Genomic DNA, 19,539 nt, shown 5'->3' on the forward strand with positions numbered 1-19,539 from the left:
TTTATCAATAATATTTCTTCTTTTTTAGATTAATTTAATTAAAATCTGTGCTTATTTTTAGCATAGAATGATAAGATGAAATTAATTTGAAATAAAAACTAAAAAGTGAAATATAAATAGATGTGCATATATATTTATATTTGCGTAAATATTATATTATATTGTTATCAGAAATTATTCGTTATTAAATTCACTTTTAAATTATAATTAATATTGTTTATAAATAATAAGTTCAAAATTAAATTTTAAAACACGAAAACATAAAATTATAAACATAAATTTGATGGTTTTTCTATCTTTTAACTACAATTGCATATGTACAAATTTCTTTATACAAAATCACTTTAAATCAATTCATAATTTATAATTCGTTTAAAAAATTATATGCATTAATTGAAAAAATTGATCTATTTTACGCAAACGTTTAACGATATATATATATATATATATATATATATATATATATGTATATATGTATGTATGTATAATAAATACAACATGAAAATACAAAAAAAAAATTTTCTTTTAGTTTAATGCATACATAAATATGCATAACAATTTTATTCAAATGTTCGAAACAATCGATACATATATATATAAGTTATAGTTTATTAAAATATATATATATAACAAGAAATAAACATTTTATATCAAACATATTAATCTTTCGAAATTGGTTGTTGGTCATCGATGAAATGACACTTTTTATGAAAATGTTGAAAATTTTTTATTATATAAATATATTACCAGATAGTATCATTAGAATATGATTTTTATATTTTTTTAATTAGAATAACGATTTAATATACACATACACACACATATATATACATGACATACATATACACATACATATACATGTACATACATATATACATACATATATACATATATATATGTATGGAGGAAAAAAATTGAACAGAAAATCATAATATAACGAGAATAAAAACAAGGAAATAAAATCAAAGATATTTAAAAAATAATTAAACATCAAGAACATTAAGAAAATTGTATAGTTTAAGCATGAAAGCATATTGTCAATAAAATATTATCAATTGAAACGACGAAACAATTATTACAGCACTCCTTGCCAAGTCTTTTATTTTAAACGTTTCGTCATTTTAAGCTTTACATCATAATTCATAGTTTTTAACAATATCATCACCGAAAAGCTAAACAGATTTTTCAAACTGTTTATGTGATATAGTAAAAAATAGATATATCTGTATCTTTTCGATTTTTTAAAAATTCCTTTATAATTATTATTTATTTACGATTAGAACAATGGATAATGACAAAGATCGTTTATTTTTCTTTTATATATCGAACCGAATTGTTTTTTGTATTCAGTCGTGTCACACCATTGTTAAGAATAAGCGTACTGTTTTTATTTATTTATTTTTTAACATAACCAACAATCTATAAATTATCTCAATTTCCAAAGCGATTTCATTACAATTGATTAACGAAATTATTCGAACGAAATATTTAAATTGAAAAAAATAATAATAATAATAATAAAAATGGATAAATAATATACAGTCAAATAATCGATTATGAGATATTTCTTATCTTTCTTTTTCTCTTCGTCCTTTTCCCTTTTTGCTCTTATTTCTTTTTTATTTTGATATATCATTTGTATTTAAACTTACATGCAATATCGATATATATATATATATATATATGTAATTCGTAATAAACTCGTATGTAATTATCTACAACATTCTCGATTTATTCGACTTTCGTGCAGGTACATTTACTCGTATCGTATATTCGGAATGTTGATTACGTTCGCAAATCTTTCAATTTCGTACGAAAGAGAAAAAAGAGATAAATTTTAAGACTTTTTATTAAAATAAATTTTCAAAATTTAAATTTTAAAGGAAAAATTATTTTTTATGCACGAAATAGAAAGATACGAATAAATCATTTCGGAACATTTCAATTTTGCAATGCATCACATATTATTATCAAGATGACATATGTATACCAATGTCGGGTTAAAAGGATGAAGAAAGAACAAAGAATATATACGTATTTAAAATATACAATAGCACATCTGGTTGATTTTTCTCCTATATAAATACAATTCGTGTTGCTATAATATAAAGATATTTGGAGGGGAGAGCAGGGGGAGAGGGGGAGGAATAAAAATTTAAAAAATAAAAGTCAACAACCATCGAAGAGAAATCTTTATACTATCGCGCTTAAAAATAATGGTTAAAAAGATAAGTATTATAATCATTCTAAAAAAAATGGACATACCCTCTTTCGATTTTATCATTTCTCGTTCTTACAAATAAGTCGCGAATATCGTAAAATCTGTATATCGTTGTATGTCTTATCGTTAAATGTAACAATTGCAAAAAATGAAATCGTATCATAAGTCGTACGCGCGCATTGTATCACATTTAGCGATGTAATATCTCTACTTTGAAAATAATAAAGATGAAACAAATATTTCACGAGCAATGCGAAAAAAAAATATATTATAAAATATATATATGTATATATATATATATTTATATATATATATACATATATCATGCCGATCCATTTTATTACGATAATTTTTCGTAATAAAATTTCTTTGTTTTTTTTTTTATATTTTATTTTACTTTATTTTATTTTATTTTATGAATTTTAGAGAAGAATTAGGAAAATTCCGTCAATTTTAATACAAGCCTTTGAGTATAACGGCAGTCATTATCAATATCGTATGGGTTGCCAAACACCGGTGGTTTCATCTCGACGATAATAATGAGGTCTATTGTCACGGAAGACGGTGACTGCCGGAAATTGATTATCCTGTATATATTTGAGCGTTGCTCGTACCTAAGACAAATTATTTTGACAAGCGTGAACGTGAATAAAAATATGAAAATATAAGAATACAAAAAGAATTAGAATTAAATAGAAAATCGATTGATCGTTCGATCATCAATCACAAAACATAGATTACATCATGTTACCTGTGATACAAAATGTGGAAGTTCCACTTCCGGTGCGGTTGAAAGATGTTGCAGAATAAATTGATCGGATTGAGCTAACCAAAGATCGACTCCTCTCAAAGGATCGTAGTTGAACGGTCCGATTCTGAGTAAGCCAAGAGTACAGTCGTAAACATCTAGAACCTAATATACGAGATAAACGATATTATCGATATTACAATAAAATTCGTTTTTTTCCAAGTTTATATAATTTATATTTAATACGGTTCAATCGCGAGAAGAACATAAGTTGAAAGAGGACATCACATTTACATGTAACGTGATTCCTTCAAGATAATCATCGCTTACCTGTTGACCTCCGGTTAAATGCCTAGCACATCTTAGGGCTTGATCAGGACCTTTATCGGGGAAGGTAGCAGGAAAAATCTCACCCGTTTTTACATTCAAACCGATACCGTATATTACCGGCCAATGAGTTCCACCTCTTACCGTGGTGTTCAATTCGCCCACGCAACACAAGGTTAGATCAATCTCTACCGGTTGCTTGTGAAATGCAGCTAGAATTAGAATATGACGCATTTTTGTAAATTGATCAAATTCGAACGGGATAGAGAGAAAGAAAACACTTACAAAGAATATTGGAGAACAATTCTTCGGAATAATTCCTGGGATCGGAATAACCACCGACCAGTTGTAGTTCTAGACGACCCTCTGGAAATCCAATGGCAAGTTCCGTTACCCTTTGAATCATCGCTGCCGCTGCATCTTCTGTACCAGCTCCGTCGAGATGCGCCAATGCAGCAGCACCCGATCCTAACGGGTTAATAATCAAACTGTTTAAACGCGCGTGTACACACAATTATGTCAATTCATTAGCCATTCATTTTCATTTTTATAAAAAAAAATTTTTTCAAAAAAAAAAAATCTCAAAATGTTATTTTTAATCACGATTAATCATTAATCATTATAGCTTACCGGAATGCCTTACAACAACAATGATACAAGTGGTCATATCATCCGAGCCAATAATGCTCACATTTTCTGAAACAGAAATAAAAAAAGGGAAAATTAAACGAATATTATCTATATTATAGATTCGATTTATAAAATTCGAAATGAAATGTGAATTTATATCGATCATTTTCATCCATAAGAATAAAAATTTATGTCTATCTTTTATATTCATAAACAAGCAAAGAAAAAAGAACGATTTACACATGTGACAGTATACAAGGACGATACACATATATAATATATGAGAATTGAATATATATTTAGGTATAGAAAAGAAAAGTTGATATTTACTGTCGTGTGGCAAAGTAGCAGCCATTTCCCGTTGACGTACGTAAAGAAGACCCATTGGGCCCACCAATTTTGCTGGCATCGAATGAAGTTGCGCAGCAGTTTCACGATATACCGGGTGAGCTGCATATAATGACCTGCTATCCACTGGTATGTCCTCTTGCAGGACTCCGTTTACTACCAGCACCATTCTGTCTAACAAAAAAACGCACAACAAACAAACAAAATATCGTTAGAAAATATTCCGTATTCTACATAAGTAATAGAGAAAATATGGTATATTATTATACGTAATATCATAGCGAATCGCAATAAAAATGATAATGGTAATTTAAGAGCAAGATTTAAATTTTTACGGGGAAAATTTTCACATAAAAAATAAAAAGAACATCCATTCAAATATCCAAATATATCATGCATCGAATCGATGAAAAATGCAAATTTAATGAGAGAAAAAAAACGCAAGGTATAAAATTTCTTCTCATAAACATCATCTCCTCATCGTTATTATCATGGTATCGTTCGTAATAAAAAATATTTTTGTCATACCATCTATACGTATAATCATACGATCGAAAAAATGTTACGTCAAAGTTAGTTGTAAGATCGAGAGATCGAAGATCAGCGGCAAGCATTGTTGGCACTCGGACTCCGTCGTTTGCGTTAATCGTGTTAACGATAAAACCTCGGGACAACCGTGCCAATCAGTCAGCCAACGAGCCAACCAGTCAACCAGCTCGTCAGTCTTTCCTTCCAACTTATTCGAAAGGTTAAGGTCATTCGCTCGAATGACATTCTGCGTTTAACCTTTCGTTTGTTTAACGAGATTACTAACAAACCGAGAAATGAAACTAGAATGAAACTTTCTCAAGCCGCACCCCGTCGCTACTCTCCTCTTACGAGATTTCTATCAAATTGTTTCGATTCGTTTCAATTTTTTGGTCAAACTCGATTAATTTTATCAATATTTTTCTTTCTCTCTAAAATTATTATACATTGAAAAACCAACGAAATAAGAAATAAATAGGAAAAAAGAAAAATTTCTGTGATTGCCGAAATTTATTTTCGAGAAAATAAAATTAACAAAGCAAAATTATTAACAAACAAAAATTAAATATATAGTAGTATATTTTCAATATAAGGAAAAAGACTCGAGAAAAAATTAACTCTAAACATATATAAATATTTCCATATTTGGGATAACGATAAGAAACGATACGATTATGAGAAATAGCAATACAAATTTGATTCATATAAATCGTGGATGAAACTATACTACTAAAAAGCAAAAAGATAAAAAGCTAAAATGTAAAAAAAATATTGTTTCACGAAATCGGATGACAATCGCGTAACGGAATTTATAAAAAAAAAAAAAAAGAAAAAAAAATAGCGATGCACAAAGTGAAAGAAGAACGTTATTTGATCCAACTGTTTGGTTATATATGTAATATTATATATTATATATACATATATATTATATATATATATATATACATTATATAATACCAGAGTAATATTTTCACGTTTTTTTTTAAATTTCGATGAATGCACAATATCTATACGACAAGAAAAATCAATCGCGATACAATGGTAAAGTAGAAGATTCGAAAGAACATCGATCCGAAATTAAACACACGACTACGACTAAGTATTCACGACAACGTTTCATTCAATCATCGCGGTTGCGGTTAGGATGAACTCATTAACAAATCGCGCTAATTATGGCCACTATTATCGGTTCAAGTGGCGATTGGTTGATCGGTGCGATCCATACTCTGGTAGTGGGATGGGTTAAAATCCCGTCGGGACCAATTGAAGTGGATGGTACCGATCAGATATCGAGTCGTCGTACCGCACCGCACCGCGTCAATGTGCTTCCACCATTACAAACTCACCAATAACAAAATAACATGTTTGCTTCGCTATATACCTCCCCTCCCACTTTTTCTGTTTCAAAAATCAAAATCTTTACGATTCAATTTTTCTTTTTTCTCGATTTATCAATCGATTTGAAACTGACAACTAGCTAATAATCGTTACGTATATACACATATACTGTCTATTGGTATTCCACTTATAATATTTCTTATCACAATTTAAAATATAATTCGAAACAAATAAATAAATTTGACTTAATAATCATTTTCAATTAATCAACAAACTTAACTAATTTATCTTCTTTTGATGAAAATTTTCCAATTGTTCATTCTTTTTCACATACGAAACACGTAAATCGTACAATATTGACAATATTAAAGAAATATCACTAATTAACGAATGATAAAACCTAATTATTAGTATGAGTCCTTAATTAATTCGATAATATTTTTTTTCTTGTATATATTTTTCGTTAGATCTCTACAAAAATCTAACGTACACATATCTTTTTCATTAGAATCAAAAAACTTATTTCGCCAAAATATAAAACAGTATTTTTATATATGTATAGGATAATAATTAATAAAATAAAACCTATTATCCTTCGCATCTCTTTCATAAGAGTTAAAAGATTCATATATTCGGACAACTGGAAAATGAAAATTATATCGAAATATCAGAAGAAGAAAAAGAAGAGATAAATTAAAAGTGAAAAAGAAAAGGATCGGAAGAAACTGAAAAGATTTGAAAGAAAATAGAGATAAGAGATGAAAGAAACAGAGACAAATAAAAAGAGATAAAGAAAGAGATTTTGGTTGTTCGTGACCATAATCGGGAGAGGTTAGATGATCGGTTGGTTGTTTGGTTAATTGGTTGGTTGCTTGGTTGGTTGCTTGGTTGGTCGGTTGGTCGGTCGGTCGGTCGGTCGGTCGGTCGGTTGGTTGTTTGATCGGCTAGCTGACTGCGCAAATCGAACTACACGGAAATCCACTTGAAAAGTAACCATTACCTTAATTATTGGTCTTTCGTAGAGATAGATGCTATATGCATGTTAAACCCAGAATGCGGTGTAACATTCGATGGTTTTTCAATGCTTCATAATCGACTAGAAATTCTTCACTAAGATATTTTGTTCAATTTATGCATGGCATTTATGCGTTCAATTTAAATTAAAAACAAATTAAAAGTGATCAAGAAAATTCAAAAGTAAAGAAATATATCGATATCTAATATTTTACGGATTTATTTTAAAAGTATGATGAATAAAAATGTAATGACATCATAAAAAATATTTATTAAAAAGAAAAAGATAAAAATCATAAAGATAAAAATAAATTAAATAATATAATTATATTATCGATATAATTAGCGTAAACAAAGATAATATTGACAGACAAAACGAAATAAAATTTTAATAAGATTTAAAAAAATTTTGATCAGCAAATTTCTTCATATACATTATGTGTGTCTGTGTGTATGTGTGTGTATATATATATATATATATATATATTCCAATGATCAGTGATTTCATTGGGAAACTTTGCCAAGTAAATATATTGTGCGTCATTTTGTTCCGAGCGAAACAAATATTTTTCATTCGAACGATTTTTTCCTTTCCACTTTTACCCTTCATCATTCCCCGCCAATCATCTATCATTCAAATATCCTTCTAATCGAGATCTTTTTCGTCTCTCTACGAAGTATCTAAACATTTTAATTGGCAATTATTTTTTGTATTTTTTTCTCAACAAACGATATTAATGTATATTAACGATTAATTAATCGATTTAATTAAATGATCAATTTTTATTTATCATCAACAATATCGCATATATATATAGATATAGATATAGATCTCGTTAGATAATCTCGAATCTTGAAATAATATGATTTATAGCTTTCGAGATTTACAAAACGTATATACTTATATGATATTTATTCTGCAATTTGTACCATAAGAGCATAATATGTGATATCTAATTTTTCGGATTCGAAGATTGTGTTAATATAAATATATCAAGTACTTTCTGATACGCAATTTTCAATATAAATACCAAATCTTCTTATTATTAATATCGTTCCTATCATTGAAAAATATAAATCATTTTGAGATAAATGCCATGTACGCCAAATGTTTTGAATCGATCTTTTTGCGATCCGTCCTTCACTCGAAAGGATCAAGAATGAGTATGTTAGAGATGCAGAGCAAAATATTTGCAAAAAGTCTCGCAAATTCGTCAACAAATCGGTATACTGAAGAATATAAAAAATCTTGTCAATGATCTCCTTAATTGACATTCGAAGCTGATAAAAAGAATTTTATAACTTTTCTTTTAAAAACTCCAACTCTTTTCTTGCATAAAGGACAAGCCATTTTCGCAAAAAAGAGAATGTGAATGTAGTTTAATGGAACCAAGAAATATTTCAGAAGACAATGACTCTCGAGCAAACAAGCCACATTTGTACAGAATCTGAAAAGGAACGAGATATCTTGGATCGATCAATTCAATCCAACGATACCAATCTAATTGAAATTTGTTGCATTCAAAAAATATAAATATCTTTTTTCCTGTTTCATAAAAATATTGATCGAATATGTTTACTCAAACGTTGTCAGGTAATAATCGTAAATTTGATATATTAGTAAATAAATGCGTATTAGATTTTTATATATATTTCCAATATATATTTTTTATTACAAAGAATTTATTTATAAAATAAGATGTCACAAAGATATCGCGTTTACGCTTATTTTTATAATAACAAACTGCGTATTAACGTTGCTATATTAGGAGAATTGAAAAAAAAAGCGACAGATCTAATATAAAAAGTATATTATCGTTATTTTATATATACATATATATATTATATCGTTATATATATATATTGTTATATTATATATATATATATATTATTTATTTATATATATATTAATTATTTATCTAAGAAAACATATACCATAATATACTATTTCAAGATCGCACAAGCGAGGACAGCGCGAAAGACCAATGGAAAATTTCACGCCGCCGTCGTCTCGTCGGTTCGATTGCACATGTCACGAGTAAAATGATAAATTATTATTACAAACGGAGAATTGTTTACGTGAAATAAGGAGGAAGCAAAACGAGAAATCAAGTAATGGAATCGAATCGCGTTCCGCGTGATAACGAGATGAAAAAAGAGGTCGATATTATTTAGCAATACGTTTTATTATTCATGGAATTGATTTTAATATCTAATTTGTATTCTATAATAATTTGAAAAATGGACAAAAGAAAAACGGAATATCTTAACTCCTTTTCTCTTCATTGGGATTTAATAATTTAATGCTAACCGGTTTTAATTGATTCGATCGATCGATCAAAAAACACAAATCAAAAAACATAATTTTCTCCTAATTCTATTTCTATCGATATTTTCGTAACTTCTTTATATATATCTACGTATATATATATTATGTATATCTCTGTCATGTGAATTAAGATTGATAACTATCCAAGATTGATGGAGAAAAAATAGGGAATATCGAGAAACAAATTTTTATTACCGAGAAATGTGAAATAACACGATTAATCACGATCCAATACACCATATATAATAATCAATAACGATATATTCCTTTATTCCTTTCTATCGAATTAAAGACAATTATTTTTCTTCGTTTAACCAAGGTTACATCAACGACATACCTGTTTACGATATATACCTTTCTTATTCATTTCACCAAATAGATTACGCAACAATTGCTACGATTCACACTCGCGTTTACCACGAATTATAAAATTTCCAATCAAACAAGATCATTTAAAATTCGTCCTATTCATTCTATTTATTATTAATATCGGAATATTTCTTACATTTGGTCGCATTCTATTATATTTTAATATGTTTTATCGCTTCTTCTTTTATATACTATATATTTAATCATCAATATTATCGACTAAGTCACGTGAGTATCATATATATCATATCATAAAATTTTCGTTACCGATAAACTATAGTTTTATCATTTTAACGATAGATTTCTCGATGGCAATTCAAATTCTCCTTCAATATACTATGTTATTTACCATGTTAGTACATACGTATATATACGAGTATACGAGCATAATCCAAAATAGAAAATTTATCAAAAAGGTTATCGACAGAAACCGAGCAAAGGACATACTAGCTCATCGATTTGCCTGTTTTTATACAAATGTGATGGACATGAATAATTACTACTTACGATTCCAAGCGATTCTATGCGTTTGACTTTTTTTCTCTCTTTTTTTTCTTTTTTTTTTTTTTTTTTTTTTTTTTTTAGATTATAACGATGTTCGAGAAATAAACGACCGAATCGTTTTAAGATAAGATTAGTAGACACACAACGGGAGTATTTCAGTCTAAATAGAGAATTTATTACGAATCGAAAATATTCGAAAAAATATAAAAAAAAAAAAAAATAAACTACGATCGTTTAAATGGAATCGAATTATTAATGAAATAATTGAACGATGTTGCTTCTTTCCAATCTGATATGTGAATTATATTTCGAGATATAGTTCTAAGATTATACGATTTCAGAAATGATATAAGATAATTAATTAAAAAAAAAAAAAAGAGCAAACGAATGAAGCAAAAAAGAAATAGAAATTGAAATTGAATTCCTACATTCGTTTTTCATTTTTTTTTTTTTTACCATTTAAAATAATCGAATCGAATCGAAATAAATTTGATCGGATTGATAAAATCGTATTGAATTAAATTTTTATAGCGAAGAAAATAATAACTCGTTCATCTTTCATAGCCAAAATTATCGAATTTATGATTTTTCCTATTTTTTATCATCAAAACGTCATCAAAACGATAACACGTATAATTATCGCAGCTAGATAACGGATAGCGCATAAGTTATCGTAATTGGATAAATATTGCTCAAATAAAAAAAAGGATTTAGCAACGTTCATTCACAGGAATCACATATAAAATCATTAATAATTATCGAATATAACCGTAGAATATTCGAGGATATCGATATCATTATCGATATTTTATCTCTTTTTTCAAAATCTTGATCGTTTCTCATTACTCCTTCGAAGGAGATACTTCGTTTTCTTCCATTAACGAACGTTATTTATTTTCTCATAGAAACATGATCGCGTTGATTAAAAAAAAAAATTATCTACCGTTCTCTCATTGAACGATCCAATTGATGGAATATATTTAGTAAATTTTCGATTTTCCTTTCGTTATGAAAAATAAAAGTGAAATGTTACGCGAAATTCTAACAAAAAATATTTTCCGTTACTCACGTTTTGCGTTTTCTTTGAATTTTTCTTCAGGCCAATTGACACGTTCCCGCCGCCATTTTCCAAGAATATTTCACCTCTTAGTTTTGCTTTCACCTCTTTCTTCCTGTTCCTTCCACAATTTTTCTCTACTTCTTCTGCAACAATAAGAAATGCACGAAACCGTTTATTAAAATATACAAAATAAATTTAAAAACGCAGAGATAAAAACGAAAATTTTTTAATCGTATACACTATTTATATTTTTATTATTTCTCCGATTAAAATCATTTTTATTTTTTGAATTTAATTAAATTATTTAATTAACGATATATTTTTACAATTTAAACGGATTTGCTTTTCGAATTAATATTTGAAATATTAGAATCAAAAATAAGTTTTAAAAATTAAAATGATTTATAAATCGTGAGTAACGATAGATTGAATTTTTATTCGAATTAATTTTTATTCAATCAATATTATAATTGCTTATAAAAATAAATTCGCTTTGATTTCTAGTTCACTTGAATTATACGAATTAGGATCAAATTTAAAATTAAATTTATTTTTCGTTAATATGAACGAATCTATATGAAATATGGAACATTCGATGAATGAAATTAAAAAAAAAAATAAATAATATGTAAACATAATATATAATGTTATCTTCATTTTTTTTCTTTCTCTTTTTAGGAATTTGTAAAGAGAAAAAAAAGATCGTGGCAAACTTAATTTACATACAGTAGACGAAGAAGCTTGCAACCAACTGACTCTCTACATATGTATTTATGCGTTACTACTTCCTTCGATTGTTTATAAATGTATTCGCTTATATTAATCGAATAACATGTTGGTTGAATGACGAAGTTGATTTTTCTTTCTTCTCTCTCTCTCTCTCTCTCTCTCTCTCTCTCTCTCTCTCTCTTTCTCTCTCTCTCTCTCTATTCCCTTCCTCCCTTCTTTTTCCCATATATTTTATCATGTATAATGTAATGTACAATCGACTTGTATATAAACTTTAATCGAAATATGCGAAACTTGTTGGTTCGATACGAAATTATTGAATCGACCGTTATAAATAACGAAAAGTTACTGGTATAAAAATAAAACCGATATAAAAATAATATCAGGACAAAAATTGTCGTTATATATTATTTTCGAAATTTTCGAATAATTTCTTTTAATATTCTAAACGATAATGACAATTGTAGAATCATTTTTGAAAGGATGCGTGGTTATACGCGTTAGTCCTCCTATGTATACTTACATACATAGGTAAGTAGTAGGAGTATAAGTGGAAGGAATACGGATAGGATACGGCGTGGATGCGGACACGGACGTACATGTGCACTTACACACACCATATCAAGCTAGTCCGCATTCCTCGAGTGGAACAACCGGTACATGGTCCAGTGACTCTCAAGTCGCATCTCTGCAAGATGTATTCCAACACATCGGAGAGATGGACTCGTTATGCAACAGAAGACGAGAGTCAGTGGCCTAGTGGATTCGCGGAAGGTGAGCTGTCCTTCCGGGTCCTCCTCTCTTCTTTTTTTTTCACGACTACTCTTTTCTCTTTTTACTCGTTTCCTTTCTTTTCGTTTTGTTTCGTTTCGTTTCGTTTCACCACTTTCACATAAATACAACGGTTATATATAGTTTTCTGATAAATTGAAATCGAAAGTCTTATTAGCCATAAGACGGAATAAAAATGAAACATTTATTTTTCTTCCCTATATATTTTTTATTTATTGCATTTATATCTTTTATGTGTGCGCCTATATTTTTAATTTAGAGATAATACGGATGTGAATCGATTCTTTCTTAAATATTTAATATTTTATATTTTATATCTTCGTAATTTTTCATTTTTTTCGTAACGATCTTTTTAAACTAATAATAATCAAACTTATAAGGCTAACATGTCACATGGTTTCTTTCTCGTACTCGTTCATAACTCAAAAAAATCAAAGCATTGAAAATCTATACACGATTCAATTAAAACATGATGTAATAATAATTTTTTCTACCAACTTTTTTTTGATATTTTCAAAACGACATACGAACCACGTGTTCTTGTAAACCTCAAAGAGAGAAAATTATTTTCGAAACTAAATTTCTACTATCATACTTCAAGCTAAGTTTAAACCAGAGTTTCTGATTTATGTAGACCCCATGGGGAGTTCGGTTGCCAGGTCTCTCTACACACCTTCTTTACCCTCCCCACACACGCACATATCCATTTATCTATATGTTTCTATACTAATGCCGTTCATATACGTAGATACACAGAAGTATATATATACATATTTATATCTATTCCCGATGCAATGCTGTAACGATGATATGCATGTATACGAAACACATAGTACATTATTTTATTAGATATATATATGCGTCTATGAAACGTATCACAGCATATAAATATGAACACTGAGTGTATGTATACTGATCACAAAAATGTATTAACGGAGCAAAAATTTAATTGTAATAAAAAAGTGTAAACGAAATTGTGTAATTCTATACCAAAATATTACTTTGTATCATAACATTATATATATATTATAAATATCTATGGAATGAAGAAATATTATTATTAAACTTGTACTCTATTTTATAAAAATAAATTAATAATATTATCTTTATATACAGAAATCAATCGGATAAATTTAAAAATTCCAATTTTTTATGATTTTTAATTAATAAGTAATATTTTTTAATGTAACATTTAATTAATCATTCAAGTTTAAAAGATATTCCATCGAACTAAAATAAATATCGATAAAAATTATAAAAAGAAAGAAATTGTATTATAATCATATTGTATTATAATCGATTAATAGTTTATAATTTTTTTTTAAATATAAAAAATTTAATTCACAAAGATATGCATAATAATATAGAAAATCAAATCGCTCGTAAAATTGAAATTTTAGGTAAAATGATAGGTATATAATATTGGATATAGCAAGTAGCTGTCACCGATCAACTAGCGGAAGAGTAAGGTTAACACCCTTTACTGGTCTTAAAAGCGTCTTAACTCAGTTTAGCTGGTGACTTACGAGAATTTCAAGTGTCGGGAGATTCGTATATTTACCATCATCACCGCGGCTATTATTATCCTTATTCCTTAAAAAATTCTTCATATATTTCTCTTTTTTGTCTTTTAGATACTTCTTTCATTTTATAATACGCTAATTTATTCTTATACCATTTAAATGAATTAAAAATTCTCAAAATAGTTTGATTGTATTATTTCTTTCTCTTTTGGAGAAAAAATTCTTTTCTCTTATCAAAAAATTGATAATTCTATTATTAATGGAAAATATTTAAAATGAATAGAAAGATCTAACATATAAATCCATGAGGCAATTTTACGTATATATATATATATATTGAATAACACCTAAATATAAGTATATTATATGTACATGATATAAAAAAGTACACGATACCGAGCACACGTAGACAACAAGATACAGTCTCGAAGATCCAGCGACCATGGTCAGATTAATGAAGCTCATACAAACAGTGATTCTCAATCATTAATCGCCATTTCGCCAATTTATTTCGATATTTACTTATATCGAACATTTTTTCATAATAGAATTTTAATTACAAATTTCATTATTATAATTTATAATGCAATAATATATATATATATATATATATATATATATATATATATATATGCAAAAATATATGTATAAATTTGTATAAATATATATCTTTATATTATCTTAACATACTACTTATATCGCATTAGTTTTATCGTTAATAAAATTTCATCATCGTTTAAGAATAACACTTCACAATTTTTAATTTATTCTTATAATTTATTCTCTTCTTTCTTTTTAACTCCTTTCTTTCGATTTTAAAAACATTTTAAAATATTTAAAATGAATTGGAAATTCTTTAACAGTCAATTATATTTTAAATGCAATTAAATATATTTTTTTTTCGATCAATTAATTTGCATTACGATTATATCTTGAAAATATAAATTAAATCAATAAATAAACAAAAAGTAATGATAAAAATGCGAAATTAGAAAAATACAGAAATAAATAAATAAATAAAAAAATTATTATATATATATATATAATCACAAAACGATTTTATTTATATATATATACATATGTATATATTTATAATGTTCAGATTCGATCACACACGTTATTTGTAAATTGTGCAAGTTGTTCTACGACGCAATTTTTCTACATACGTATATGCATATAAATATGTAATACAACTTTTCAATTTGATATCACTTTCATAATACTAGTTTGCATATTTCGCAATGAATACGAAAAATAAAGAATGAAAGTATTTATTTAGAAATTTATTACATCCAATTTCAATTTTTTTTTACTAAATAATAATGTGAATAATAATGAAAAAATTCTTTTTGATAATCTTTGTTCCTTTCTTTCTTTTTTTCTTTCATTTTTTTTTTAATCTTAATATAAAATATATCAATAAATTTAAATAATATATTTGCAAACATTCTTTTATTCTCATAATCCATACCGAATAATTCATTATATTCATTTTATTTATTTATTCTATTTTTTATCTACTTTTATTCATCTATTCAAATAATAAAATGAAAATTATAAAAATTCATTTATAAACATATTGACTTCACATTCGATTTACAATTTAAATTTAAGAATATGTATATAAATGTAGGAACAATTAAATGATATATTGAATCGAGAGTTATCGTCAGAAATTCAAGATTTATGAAATATATATTATATTATATTTAATATTATGTTTATATAATATAATATCTATGGATATATCAACAGGTAATCAAACTAAAAAATACATATCAGAAAACCACTAAAAACAAAATGAATTATACGTTAGATAATTCAAACATATTATAACAATAAATATTTAAAAATATAAAAAATAATATTTATAAATACAAAAAAATATTTAAAGATATCGATATTGAATCGATTAGAATAATTGATACCAATACTCACTTCGTTATAATAACTAATCACAAAATGAAATACATCCGATTTTGCTAATGATTGATGAATTCGTTGCCCAATGGAATGTCGAACGAGACAAGAAGATGCCTATCGTAAAATCGTAGTTATGCAACAGGCAACTGATCGTATACACACGCGACGTAGTCGATCCAAAACGAAACGTCAGTGATCATACCGCCACCGTTACCGTCACCGTTACCATTACTCTCAGCTTGTATCGCTATCGTTATTATCATTCACATAAAAGAACACAAGATATTATTGAACACACGCAATAACGTGATAACTAATCGAATCAGAATCGGTCGAGATGTAAGACCGAACGACACGCAAAAGAATGGCGTGAAAAAAAAAATGTAAAAATACAGATAAAAAAAATATAATGATATCTAAGTAAACTCGTAGTATACAAGTCACCGTTTTCACACAGTCCAAAGAGAGAGAGAGTAGAATGTTTTGAGCGATAGTTAAGTAAAAATTTAACAAGATTTAAAATACGTCGCAAACACCACGTTCTCTGTTTCATTACACTTGCTCGCACAATGTCTGTATCGTCCGCACTGGCACTCGCGTCTGCACTCGACTTCGTCATCTTCTACAATTCAACTTCGTCTATTTCCGTCATTCTTCGACTTTCGCGGCAACAATGGCGCACATTCGCGTTTACAAATTTCGTTTGTCACTATTTATGTTATATTGTCAAATTTCTATTGCCAATGAACAAAATAAATATAAAATGTAAGCACATATATATATATATATATTTTAATATAAATGGAAATTAATTTATAAATTAAAATTATAATTATAAATAAATTTATAAGTTGCTTAAATGAATAAAAAAAATCACTATAAAACATTGTATGAATATATATATATATATATATATATATATATATATATATATATATATATAAATTTATTTACTTATATATTATTTTTTATACAAATTAAAATTATAAAATTCAATAAATAATCATTATAAATTCTTATCATAATTATCTATCGAAAAAGCAATCATAAAATTTTTTAATAGATAAATTTTTATAAAATTCAATAGAATAGCAAAAAAAAAAGAAATAATAATAAAACAATTTAATTTGTATAATCATTTAATTTGTATAATCAACTTTCGTTATATAACAATAACGATATTATATATACTCGTATTTGCGTATTTGGATGCGGTAATAAAAATATTGTTAAGGAATCTATTATATCGACTAATGGCATTGATATATCCTTTGTGATATTTTTTCACTCGATATCATAGATGATTGTGTTCATTTGTAATATAATGATTCGCTAAATACGTATTAATAAATATTTACTAATGACTACATAGTAATAAAATACGAGAAAAAATAGATGTAAGATATTTTGTCATGTGTTTTGAACTTGACCAATTTCTAAAAAAATCAAACGCCATCTAGCAGACTATAATCAAACTACGTATACAAAATTGAATTACTCAAAATTCAAGGTAAAAATTTGTGTTCATATTTCATTCAATTTTAGGAATTGAAAGGAGATCATCCATTAATATTATTAATATCTATTACTTTCCAATACTATATATTTTGCATTATTATTTTAACAAAATTTCTATTATTTACTAAAAATATAATCGCGCTCGCAGCAAATTAGCCCATATATTATTTCTTATAAAATATATAATTGTATCACTGATATTAATATTGTATTATTGTAATATTGTAATTATTGTATATATAGTAGAATGATTATATACTAAATAATAATGATTTCCCCGTTTGGAAGTTGCTGCGAATTGGAGAATCATTCTGATCACAATGTTCCATATCTCTTTTTTGCATAAAAATTTATTTATTTTCAAATAAATTCTACTTTTATTGTTCATTTGCAAAAATTCAAATTCCCGTTCATTGTACAACATATAAAACAACAGAAGAAACCGTAAAGAAAATTGGAACGGAAAACTAAAAATCTGAAAATAAAATTTAAGAGACTTTCAATATTTCACATTTCCATTATTATTATATTATATTTCCATTATTATGAAAATAAAAAATAATTGATAATTAAAAGAATAAAAAGAAAAAAAAGAAAATAAGCAAAATAAACTTCCCAACATTATACCATTTTGTTCATTAATTATCTAGTCTATCTAATTATTCAGTTATTTATATTACTACATTACTTTATCTATTTTATTAACATTTTTTTAATTTTGCATACATTTAATTTTAAATACATTTTATTTAATCTGTTTTTCTACCTTTCTTCTATCTTATTTTCTATACTTTTAAAAAACTCTGAAACAATATAAATATTTTAAATATTTTAAATCTCTAGTTCTACAACAATTGAATATTTTATTTATAAATCCTACATACTAAAAAAGATTTTTTTCATCTTTATTTATCATTAGGTCAAATAAATTCTTAATCTATAATTTAATATATCACAATTTTAGAAGTGTCTTTTTGCACATAATATTTAACATATTTTCAGACAAGAGAAAATCACTTAAAATTATTTGAAACATTAGCATGAATGAAAATAAAAATGATTTGTTATTCCATTGTTATATATTATTCATTTAAATTTTCGTTTCTAATTCATGTATGAATATTATTATTATTACAATAATTTAACAATAATAATTTAATTAACTAATTTCTTAATATTCTTCAACTTCTATTTAAAAGCGCGATGTACAAGAAGATTTAGTTTAAAATTAATAAACAAATAAAAGAAGAAAAAGTGTTATATCTCACTAGATAATAATAAATTCTTATGGTCACTGTGCCAATATTCATGCAAAATTCTACGCATACAACCAGTTACGTTGAACCTTTTGTCTTACGATATAATTAAATGATTGGAGGAATCAAAATGCATGCGACTCACCACTAGTTGCGAAGAAACTACATTGCCATTACTATTGTTACGAATGGTCATGGGAAGTCATGGAAATTGAGAAATATCTGTAACAAAAAAATGAAACATTATTATTTATAAATATCACGATAAGAATTCAGATTGAAATTCTAATAAAATATAATAATAATAAAAATTTATATCTTCGAATAAAAATTTAAAATTTAAAAATTAGAATTTTCTAATGACTTTATTTTTCAATTGAGG

The 19,539-nt window shown here is 26.5% G+C and overlaps 1 protein-coding gene across 7 annotated transcripts; it reads right to left on the minus strand.

Annotated features, from left to right (window-relative positions):
- Positions 1–1,711: 1,711 nt before the first annotated feature.
- On the minus strand, positions 1,712–19,359 carry LOC412885 (protein N-terminal asparagine amidohydrolase). 7 transcript variants are annotated; one of them, XM_016913983.2, is made up of 8 exons: positions 19,303–19,359; positions 11,426–11,559; positions 4,257–4,444; positions 3,927–3,992; positions 3,582–3,764; positions 3,300–3,508; positions 2,973–3,134; positions 1,712–2,835 (listed from the first exon to the last, which is right to left on the minus strand). In XM_016913983.2, the coding sequence occupies exons 3-8, from the start codon at positions 4,441–4,443 to the stop codon at positions 2,710–2,712; spliced, it is 933 nt and encodes a 310-aa protein (XP_016769472.1). In that variant the 5' UTR covers position 4,444; positions 11,426–11,559; positions 19,303–19,359; the 3' UTR covers positions 1,712–2,709. The 7 variants fall into 7 exon arrangements, with proteins under 7 accessions (XP_016769472.1, XP_016769470.1, XP_016769471.1 ...); XM_016913981.2 differs by lacking the exon at positions 19,303–19,359 and adding an exon at positions 16,399–17,004; XM_016913982.2 differs by lacking the exon at positions 19,303–19,359 and adding an exon at positions 16,399–17,004 and having other exon boundaries at positions 4,257–4,448.
- Positions 19,360–19,539: the final 180 nt, after the last annotated feature.

Source organism: Apis mellifera, linkage group LG9 (assembly GCF_003254395.2).
Source record: "Apis mellifera strain DH4 linkage group LG9, Amel_HAv3.1, whole genome shotgun sequence".
NCBI lineage: Eukaryota > Metazoa > Arthropoda > Insecta > Hymenoptera > Apidae > Apis > Apis mellifera.